Below are 9,890 nucleotides of genomic sequence, written 5' to 3'. Positions count from 1 at the left end.
AGTTTGGGCTCTAAATAACGGCCAAATTCGATCGAATGCGATTCTAGCGAAATCTCAATTTTTAAAAACAATAACCGGGAGTGATCAGTTCCCGGGCGAGATTTTACTATAAGCACACTGACGAATTACACGTTTTATAAATCCCAAAAATGTGCCAAAATTCGGAATGTCACAGTAGAAGCAAGTACTAGTCATTAAGGGGTGATGATTTACTGCAATCGTTCAATTAATGATACGTGTGCAACCTAAGTATACCCTAAAACCAACCCTATAACCTGTGATAGGGTAGGTGCTATATGCCAGGATATGCATGGTAGGTTTCCAATTCCAAAAAATGAGGAACCTATTCCAATGGATAAATTCCAAGTTCCAGATGAAACTTCTACAGAACTTAAAACTGTTCACTCCTAATTCCCTCTAAGTCTGATCTGCCTGGTTTGTTTGTACCCCTCATCTTTTTCCCAAAATCAATAAAACTTAGTTACTTCCATCCACCATCGCCCCTACCTTTAGACACTACGCCACCACCTCCAGCCGACATCCCTCGTCGTCAAGCCCCTCGACATTGCTCTTGCCATCGCCCCGATGATGATGCCCCATTCAATTCGTCTTCCCGCAGTTTCTTCCTCACTTCGACAGGCGGGCACTCTCAATAGAAAGTTGAGACAAGCTGTGATTGTCATGGAAAAGAACATCGGTTTACATATCTAAAATTCAAATTTTTTTATATTCTCGACACCTCAAATCACATTCTTTTTTGGCTCGGTTATTAAATTCGTATATTCGCTAGGGGTGATCGGTTCCAGGGTGGGTAGGGTCCAGACCTGGAACCTGGAACTTACCCTGTTATAACCGGTTCCCAGTTTTTGGAATCTGGAACCTACCCTGTTTTCCCTAGACCCTGTTTTGGAACCTACCCTGTTTTTCCGGTCCGGTTCCAGGGTCTACCCGATAACCTTTTTTTTTTTTTTTTTTTTTTTTTCTGGTTTCAGAAATTTGGAGCAAAATAAACAATTCACAAGCACCATGTTCAGCAATTGACATGCTCCCCTTGACATGTTCACAAGTGCTCTGTACTTCTCGAAGTAATAAAAATGAAAATGATGAAACTATATTAGCTAATGCATAATCCTGTCCATTTGTTTCAAGCAAAGAAAGTTCACCAAATATTCACCCACAGCGGATGGATAACACACAAAAGAAAACTGTGATTGCATCCCATTCCCCCCGGTTAAACTATGCCCAAACTATGATTGTGGCCCCATCTCCCTAGTTGCAGCAATGATTGCCCGCCAAACACAGAGAATTAAGAAAAGAGGACAGTTCACATTATCGTGCGATGGTATTTTAAAAGGATAATCACAACCCACAATACTTGATCGCGGTAGATTATTGGTCAAACCCAGAATTCCCGACTTCATATCCAGAAGCTGTAATAAACAGACAAAATTCGGCTCAACAATACAATTCGCATACGAAAAACTCCTTTTTGATCACAACCAGATTCAAAGAAAACTCTTTTTTTATTTTCCCCTAAGCATCAACCACGCGGATCCGAATCAGAAAACAGGGAACCGCAATCTCCACACACAGAAACCGCAAGGCGGGGGAAAACCAAAAAGGAAATCGTTACCGATCGTGGGAGACAGATCCTCGAAGGTGCCGGAGGTGAAGCTCAAGAGGAGCGAGCTCTTCCCGACCCCGGAGTCCCCGATCAAGAGCAGTTTGAACAGGTAATCGAACTCCGGCGAGCAGCCACGACGACGAGCAGCCGCGGCGACGAGCGGCGATGAGCAGCCGCGGCGACGAGGAAACCGGAAGAAAGGGGACTCGCAAAGAGGAGGGAGCGACTGAGCAGATTGAGAAAGGGGACTCGCACTCTCAATGCTAGGTTTTTTTTACAGTAACTTAAAACCGGTTCTAAAATCGGTCCGGTGGATTTTCACTTGACCGGGAACCTAGACCGTTTCAACCTGTTCGAAAAATAGAACCTAGGTTCCCGACAGGTTCAAAGGAACCGGTTCCCGGACCTGTTTTTCGGGTGGGCCAATCCGGTTCCCGGGTAAATCTGGTCCGGTTGCACACCCCTAATATTCGCTGAATATAGAATTATACAAATTCTAATCACTTTCAACCAAATCCTGGCTATCGGGCTTCTCATCCCAAAGCCCGAATATAAAAATCAAACAGGCCCAAAGTCCAGTCCCGTTCCGGGTTCACGAGGGCCCATATTGGTCCTTGGGTTTCGGAAATATTTTCCGGGCCCATCTTATACCTCCAAACCACGACAGCAACAACAAGCCCCGGCCCGTCAACCCACTCGGCCCTAGACTCTGAACGGGGGAAATTGGAAGCTCAGCTCGCGAGGACTCTTTCCCCACTTCTTCTTCTTCTTCTACCTCTCGACTCCTGCAGATTCTCCATCCATCCGTCCATCCGGAAGCGATGAGAATCTTGGATTCGTCCGCGATCACGAAGCTCGTGCTCTCGATCAGTCTGCTCTTCCTCTCCTCCTCCGGTGAGCGGTTTTCCCTCTCTTCTTTCTCTCTCCTTTCTTGGAAACGGTCATGGCGCCAGCTGATTGCCGGAGCTGTTTCGGTTTCGGCCATCCCACGGAGCTACGGTTTCTTTTGCTTCCTGTTTCTATTTTTTTCCGGTCGATTATGTCGATGCTCGATAGTATGGTTTAGGCACGTGATCGTCACGCGCCTCGGTGATTAGAGAAGACGGGCGAACGAGCGCGGGCGATCTCATGTAGCTGTAGCTGATTATAGGGGACTCGCTCGCTTTGTCGATAACGCTATAATTGGTTCTTAGCATCCAGCAGTTGACCGCGACCGGTTGTTCTTGACCACGACATCATGTGTTTCTTTGTTGTTGTTTATGGGTTGGCGAGAGAATTCGTTCCCGAATTTTTATTCTTTGTTTTGTTGGGTTTTGTTTGGTGCTCTCGTAGATGCGGCGAGGCCCGACGGGGTTTGCGTTTCGAAAGGTGGCCGTTTCCCGCCCTTCGCGTCGGAAGGGAAGCCTCCGGGGAAGGTCGGCAGAGGGTCCAAGGGCTTGACCCTTTGCCGCGTTTTCCGGAAGAAGACGTGCTGCGACGTGTCTCAGACGCATCCCGCTATGATAGCGACTAGGAGGCTCTCTTTGAAGGGAGAGGCGAGCGAGGAGTGCGCGCAGCTGTGGGAGCTGCTGGAATGTTCCATCTGCGATCCGAGTGTCGGTGTGCAGCCCGGACCTCCTCTTATATGTGCCTCTCTTTGTGACAGAATCTTTGAGGCTTGCTCTAATGCTTACTTCTCCATGGATCCAATGACACATGTGAGTCCGTTAACTGTTCTGTTGTTGGATTACCAATTCGACTTGCTGATGCCTGCTCCATCGTATGGGCTGTGTGTGTGTAAGGACATATAGACGTGCCAGATTACCCACCTTTATAACTGTTTTATCTTGGATGATCACGTTACCCACTCTCTAAGTTCTGTATTGATAGGTTCTAGCACCATGTGGAGTGAATGAGGTGATATGTGCTAGAGCTTCTGAATGTGTCTCCAATGGCACTGAGCTGTGCCTTGCTGCTGGTTTTTCTGTGAAATTGGATGATGACAGACATGTTGGCTCTGAAGAAGCACCTTGTTATGGCGGTCAAGCTAGTTTAGACTCAATTTCTAGTTCATGGAAGACTGCAAATTCTGAGATGCCTCAAGAATCTGATGATCACCAGCGGCTGCGGGGAATGCCATTCAGTAAAACAGTATTTTGGGCAGTGGGAGGGATGGTCTTGACTGGAGGACTGCTGTTTATAAGGTGATTCTACTCTCTTTGCACCCTAAAGTATGAATAGTTCAGGTGCTACATAAAAATAGGAACAAAGCATTCATCACCTATTTATTTTGATTTCTAGAGTTGGATTTTCTTGAACTCTACGATCTCTCTCCTGAACCAACGGTTATTTGTCACGTGACCATTTCCGATGTTTGCTTGGGGTCTCACTCAATTTTTTTTTTCCAAGGAAGTAATTGAAGCTTGGATAGTACGTAGTTTTCAAACCTCAAATGTAAGTGGTATATGAAATGTGTTTGCATGGTGGGTGCTGAAAATTAGCTCAAGCATCTTATAAGTTAAGTTTTCAGTAGCTTTTGATCTTTGTAGGTTAGTTGTTTCAGTTCCTATAAGCAGTGGCTTGTTTACTGACTGAACTCTGGCTTGCCATGCACCTTGAGTATGGGTCTGCACAGGGAAGAAGATGCTATCCCATAGGTGTAGCATTTCTGCCATTTGAAAAGAAATTTCAAGTTCTAACCCGATTTCCCACTGGAAGCTTGTCATAACTTAATAAAAAGTCAGTGTTAAGAGCAATGCTTTCTTGTCTCTCACCTGTCACATGATGAAGGGACTCCAGGAATTTGATTTTAGAACTCGAGACTGTTGTTCTCAGGATTTGGTTGAATAAATTGCTCAAGGCTATTATTTTGCTTCTATCTCTTGATTGCGGATGCTCAAAACTAGGGCGTGGTTCCAGTATGCATTAGTCAGTCAAAAGGAAAAGGATTTTGGTTCAGAGTTTCTCAGATAAATCACGTAATTTCTGATCTACTGTTGTTCATTTTATGGTACAAAGAACATCCATCTGATTCTCTATTTATGGCCTGTCATTTAGGGTCTTACGGGCATTCAAGTTTTGTTTTTTATCTTTGAATGTATATTGTCCTCACCTACAGCAGGAGTAGGAGCAAGAGCCACTACCAGAAAATTGCTGCTATTCAGCGTGCTGCAAGGAGACTGGAAGCTCAGACGAGCCAGAAATCTTTCAATTCACGTAGTAAGAAGGGGAAGGGAACATGAATCTCCACTATCTGCTTCTTTTACAGGTGAAGCGATCAACTGAGTTACCTTATACTTTACGTAATTATTGGAGAACTGCATAGGTATCAGTTTGGGAATCACGCAGTGAGATGTTAGAATCTCCTATACCTTCTCCTCTGGCCCTTCAAGCATATCAAGAAACTAGTTATCGCTGCAGATGCATGCCTCATTTGAGTTAATCAGATTCTTAATGTTTATGTGATTTCTTTATGCTAGCATTCCGACAGTTTATGACTTTTTGCTTCTGAGCTCAGTAAACCTCATCAATATATAAATTTAATTTCTCTGAGTTATGGCTGCCTAATTTGGTAATTTTCCGGGAATTAGAAGGTGATAGATCTCATTGTAATTTCTGGACTGTATTTTTCCTGTTAAAGAATCCTCCTTTGAGAGGGCAAAAGTAAGGTAAGCTTTTGAAGGCTTATTTTTGCCCCTATGTTCTTTTTTTCTTTTAGCCTTGTGGGTCCCATCCCCTGTAATGGGCGTCCGTAAATCACCCCATTCCCAAAGGTGAGGACCAAACTCCTCACCCCATTCCAAAGACAAGTGATGGCCACAACGCCATGAATCCAGTGGTTTGTTGGCTGCCTTCTTCACTTAAGCAGTAGAAGCACAACTCTATGCCATTTTCGTCATTCCAAAAGGTGCAGTTATACTTCTGTTTGCAGGTAAACCTATCTGCAATTGTAATTACTAAAAGAACACTGCCATCCTTCAGCGAGCTGTTTTTGTGATTCCGAAGCAGCAATTGATGCTGGTTCTGGCCGAAATCGAGACCAAGCATGGATCACTCGGCATACGTTCAGCTTTTTGGCAGGAAGAAATGAGGAAAACATGCCTTCTTCATTTGTCGAGAAGAGGGATTTTTGGCTGTAACCTGTCTTGTCATCTTACACTTTTCTAACGTTGCAGAAACATGGTTCTGTCTTGCTTTTGGGAGATGGAAATGTAGGAGTAGAAGGATTTACGTACACACAGCCCATTGGTGTCTACACAACACTGTTCAATTTGATGCATCAATGTGAATTCAGAAGGTTATCGGTTTATGTCTGCTGATATATTCATTGCTTGGATGCTCAAGTTAGCATCAGATTCATGGTATCCGACAAGTGTTTCAAAGCAGGGCTCGATAGCGAAGGCTGAGGCTAAAGTGCCACTAAACGACTTGATGTCTCCGAAAGATGTCACGTTAAGTGGAGATCATAATCGGAAGCATTATTTAAGGCCAAAAGTTGATGGATAGCCTTTTGTACATAGCACGCCGTCCTGTGCTTCTAAGCCACTCAATAGTCCTCCAGCTGATTTGCTTGCCCGATACTACACTCCATCCATTCACTAAACCCCAGAACTCCGGAAAAAATCAATGTTAGAGTTTTTGTCCCTTTAAGCGCTTGACAAAATGGTTATTTTCAGGAATCTATGAATTCTCAAACTACCTCTTTTCTCGATAGGAATTGCCCTTGATGTAGATGGCTGCTTTTCTCACGAAACACCGAATTGCCGGTGTCGTTAGTCACACTCAATAGGGAATAAAACTGAAATATTAACAGAGGCTTGTTGCGAAGACAACTCTTGAGCACACTTGCAGTTGACACCAAAAAATTACAGACGAAGAAAATTCAAATCATCAGTTTACCCTAGGTGAGCGATTTCCATCGGGCGTCCTAAGGTCTAAGGTCTCCCTTTCTCAGCTGCAAATAGAGCATGTGAGATCGAAGATCCTGAACCAACTCTCATCCTACCATCGTTGCTGCACTCGGATGTTCTTGAACGATTGGACTTTTTCGTCGAAATGGAGGGCATATCCTTATCTTATCTATGACAGGTATCTAGCTTATGCACGAAACCAGCTTTCCTTCTCATTTTCTTGTCAAAAGAAGAACATCTTTCAGAGACCACGGTCCGCGGATCAGACTCTTCCAAGCTGTGGAGGCTGCTCATACCAAGTCAAGAAAAAATTATTTCACAGCCCCACATCAAAATTGACTTAAATGAGAGAAAAAGAAAAATAAAGGCGTGATCTTTGTCGCCGTTGAATTCAGGAGAATGGTGAGGCCCAGGCAGACAAAGAAAGTTAGATTTTTCAATACCTTCTTAAGAGTCATTCTTGATGAACTGGAGCTGCCAGAGGCTTTGCTTTCAGCTGGTTTCAGTATCTCAAACGAACACACCAAATTCTCATCAACACTTAGCAATGCACCTGCATTGTCAAACTCCCCTCCATAATTGGGAGCTGAAAAGATTGTGACTAACCGCCGTTTCGCGAAAAATTCATACCCGTCCTCTACCACCTGCAATTAACCCCAGAAGATCTTTTCGATATCTTTTCAAGGCAAATTTGAAGGGAAGGACATCATGATGTAATGTTCAGCCATGGCTTTGCAATGTTTGTGATTGTAGAAAACGTTTTTCGAGAACAAGTCGACAGAATAAATTGTACTAGAAATAGGCTTCTCCAGAGTGCAAATCCAGCCAAGCATTACAGTTCTATTATCTACACCACAAATAACTAGTTCCTCCAGATTCTGTAGAGAGTCCTTCACTTAATACGAAGAACTACAGATCAGCAAGTACCAAAACCACTGGTTGGGAGATTTCAAGCCATAAATTGTACGGGTAATTATCACAACATCAACTTTTCTTTTACGACACTAATCCAAGGTATAATATATAGAATGTGATGGGACAATGAAACAGGAGACTGGTAATTGGATGGGTTGTTGTCGTGTTGATGTATGTGCTGGTAAAAGCAATTGTTTGATGAGCAAAACGTTAATTAGACATATTAGCATACAACGGAAATTTGAAAAATGGCCTTTCAACACATCATAAGAATTCTGAGAAGATTAAATTCGGAATATTTTTTATTTCATGAGTCAATGAAGCGCCTCAAGTTTAAGAGTGCCCTAAGGATGCTCGCAGCATTTTGCATCTTTAACGGGCATCAAGCTAGATAGTAAAGAGATTGGCTTACCTGATGACCTCGGCAAATGAGATCAAGATCATTCTTATCCAAAAACTCAGCAACCTTATCAGCTCCAAAAGTACATGAGACACCACGATCACTGTCGGCCCAACCATCAATACTAGGGTCTGGGTCAGACCACAGAAGATCACAGAGAAGACCGGCATCGGGAACCTCGGTTGGCCTCGATATTTCCTTTATTTGATCCAACTTGTTCAACTCCGGGGAGAGGCCCCCATGCATGCAAAGTATCTTATCATCGATAAGGGCAGCCACAGGCAGGCAATTGAAGCAATCGGTGAATATTTTCCAAAGCCTAACATTAAAACGCCTTTTGCACTCATCATAAAAACCGTAGATGCGATTTATTTTTGCGTCTTCGTGGTTTCCCCTCAAGAGAAAAACTTTGTCGGGATATCTTATTTTGTAGGCCAGGAGCAAACATATCGTCTCCAAACTGTGCTTCCCACGATCTACGTAATCTCCTAGAAAAAGATAGCTCGCAGAGGGAGGGTGGCCACCATAATCAAATAGCCTCAGTAGATCGTGGTACTGTCCATGTATATCACCTGTAAGAAACCTGCAACATTAGAATTACTTGATGCATACTAACTTGATTGTATTGAATGCACTGACGCGCTAAAAGACAGAAGCTTGCATTCAGCTCAAATGAATTTGTACCATTTTCCCCTTAATCAAAGAGCCTGAAACTACTAAGCAATCCTTTCAAGTCCTCCTACTAAGAACCCCGTCCTTGGAGCATCTGTCCTCCCCAAACATTAACAAATTCACCAATGCTTTGATGCGCATTAATTAAATTACAACATCTCAAGATTCTTACTTCAGCACCCTGCTCTTTGTTCATTTGCTAAGCAAGAATAAACACACAATAAAATATTTCCACTAGCAAACACGAGTCATCGTTTCATCAAATCAACTGCCTTCAACGTCAGTGAAGACAGCAAAAACAACTGCTGTAGTTTATGCAGCAGAAACGAGAAACAGACGAAAGAAGCAACCACGTGCTAATCAGGTGGACAACAGAAACAAAAGAGAGCTATGAGAAGAAAACTATAACACACAAGCCCTTATGATTATTGGTTCCTAGCCATTTGCCACATAATCCTTTGCCACAGACTAATGCACCTGCTGCACAACCAAAACCACCTTCCAATCAATCATGAGATGAGAGCATGACAACATGAGAGAGAGAGAGAGAGAGAGAGAGAGAGAGAGAGAGAGAGAGAGAGAGAGAGAGAGAGAGAGCTCATACCGCAGATTCTGATAGGAGCGTGAAGCTTCAAGAGATTGGGCTGAGACAGGAAGATTTGGCGAGCGTTGATGCAGAGTTGGCGGATCTCAGCCTCAGAAAGCTGAACTTGCTTCCCTCCTTTGCCTTCCAATAATCTCCTTAGTATGTCATCCAACACACCCTTCTCCATCATTCCTTCCATTGTCATCATCATCATCTTCTTCTTCTCTTTCTCCACTCAAAAACACACTAACAATCAACTCCCTTCCAATATTACCAAGATTAAACCGGCTCAGCTAGCTTCTGTAGAAACAAACAGCTCAAAGCGTGTGCACAAGAACAAGAATATGAAGGAATCACCCAAATGAAAAATCTGTTCTTTGGTCCTGCAAAATCCCTTTATTTTTAAGGGATTAAGAGGAGATGAACAAAAGGGTATCTGCTGAATTGAGCGACACGGATCAAAAGAGCTCCACCTTTTTGTCTGTGCAATGAAAATCAACCCAAGAGGGTATGCTCAGATATGAGAGAAAGTCAATGGAGAGGATTATGCTTATGTACATGGAATTTGGAAGATTTCCATAAACTCTCTGTATGTGTGAGAGATAGGGGGAGAGGGAGAGAACTAAATCTGTTAAAAACTTACACTTGCAATATGAATTGAAAGAGCATAAATCCAAACTTTAAAAACAGATTGAAGGTGAGAGAGAGAGAGAGAGAGAGAGAGAGAGAAGAAAAATCAGGGCTTGGAGATTGTGAGGAGCAAAAGATCAAGAATGATGTTGTCAAATGTTGTGCGAGAATGAA

General features: G+C 43.3%; 2 protein-coding genes across 5 annotated transcripts; one reads left to right on the top strand and one right to left on the bottom strand.

Moving 5' to 3' along the window:
- The first annotated feature begins 2,376 nt into the window (after window positions 1-2,376).
- LOC115680304 (folate-binding protein 1) lies at window positions 2,377-5,916 on the top strand. 4 transcript variants are annotated; one of them, XM_030604107.2, is made up of 5 exons: window positions 2,377-2,518; window positions 2,957-3,321; window positions 3,494-3,807; window positions 4,722-4,871; window positions 5,535-5,916. In XM_030604107.2, the coding sequence occupies exons 1-4, from the start codon at window positions 2,446-2,448 to the stop codon at window positions 4,843-4,845; spliced, it is 876 nt and encodes a 291-aa protein (XP_030459967.1). In that variant the 5' UTR covers window positions 2,377-2,445; the 3' UTR covers window positions 4,846-4,871; window positions 5,535-5,916. The 4 variants fall into 4 exon arrangements, with proteins under 4 accessions (XP_030459967.1, XP_030459968.1, XP_056168502.1 ...); XM_030604108.2 differs by lacking the exon at window positions 5,535-5,916 and having other exon boundaries at window positions 4,725-5,170; XM_056312527.1 differs by lacking the exon at window positions 5,535-5,916 and having other exon boundaries at window positions 4,722-5,170.
- Window positions 5,917-6,389: 473 nt separating this feature from the next.
- LOC115680302 (serine/threonine-protein phosphatase PP1) lies at window positions 6,390-9,890 on the bottom strand. The gene is made up of 5 exons (XM_030604104.2): window positions 9,730-9,890; window positions 9,105-9,567; window positions 7,841-8,400; window positions 6,957-7,157; window positions 6,390-6,799 (listed from the first exon to the last, which is right to left on the bottom strand). The coding sequence occupies exons 2-5, from the start codon at window positions 9,298-9,300 to the stop codon at window positions 6,776-6,778; spliced, it is 981 nt and encodes a 326-aa protein (XP_030459964.1). The 5' UTR covers window positions 9,301-9,567; window positions 9,730-9,890; the 3' UTR covers window positions 6,390-6,775.

Source organism: Syzygium oleosum, unplaced genomic scaffold (genome assembly GCF_021117445.2).
Source record: "Syzygium oleosum isolate NSW1041296 unplaced genomic scaffold, Sole_v2.1 Sole_v2.06, whole genome shotgun sequence".
Lineage (NCBI taxonomy): Eukaryota > Viridiplantae > Streptophyta > Magnoliopsida > Myrtales > Myrtaceae > Syzygium > Syzygium oleosum.
Note: the sequence above shows the minus strand (reverse complement) of the source record. Positions and strands in the feature narration are given on the sequence as shown.

Excerpts from the sequence above, each read along its gene's own strand:
- LOC115680304 (XM_030604107.2), top strand. The coding sequence starts at position 2,446 with ATGAGAATCTTGGATTCGTCCGCGATCACGAAGCTCGTGCTCTCGATC. Across the intron at positions 3,322-3,493 it reads CCATGGATCCAATGACACAT|GTTCTAGCACCATGTGGAGT; the intron begins GTGAGTCCGTTA and ends CTGTATTGATAG. Across the intron at positions 3,808-4,721 it reads GGAGGACTGCTGTTTATAAG|CAGGAGTAGGAGCAAGAGCC; the intron begins GTGATTCTACTC and ends CCTCACCTACAG.
- LOC115680302 (XM_030604104.2), bottom strand. The coding sequence starts at position 9,300 with ATGATGATGATGACAATGGAAGGAATGATGGAGAAGGGTGTGTTGGAT. Across the intron at positions 8,401-9,104 it reads CGCTCCTATCAGAATCTGCG|GTGATATACATGGACAGTAC; the intron begins GTATGAGCTCTC and ends GGTTTCTTACAG. Across the intron at positions 6,800-6,956 it reads CAAGAATGACTCTTAAGAAG|CCTCCACAGCTTGGAAGAGT; the intron begins GTATTGAAAAAT and ends TGGTATGAGCAG.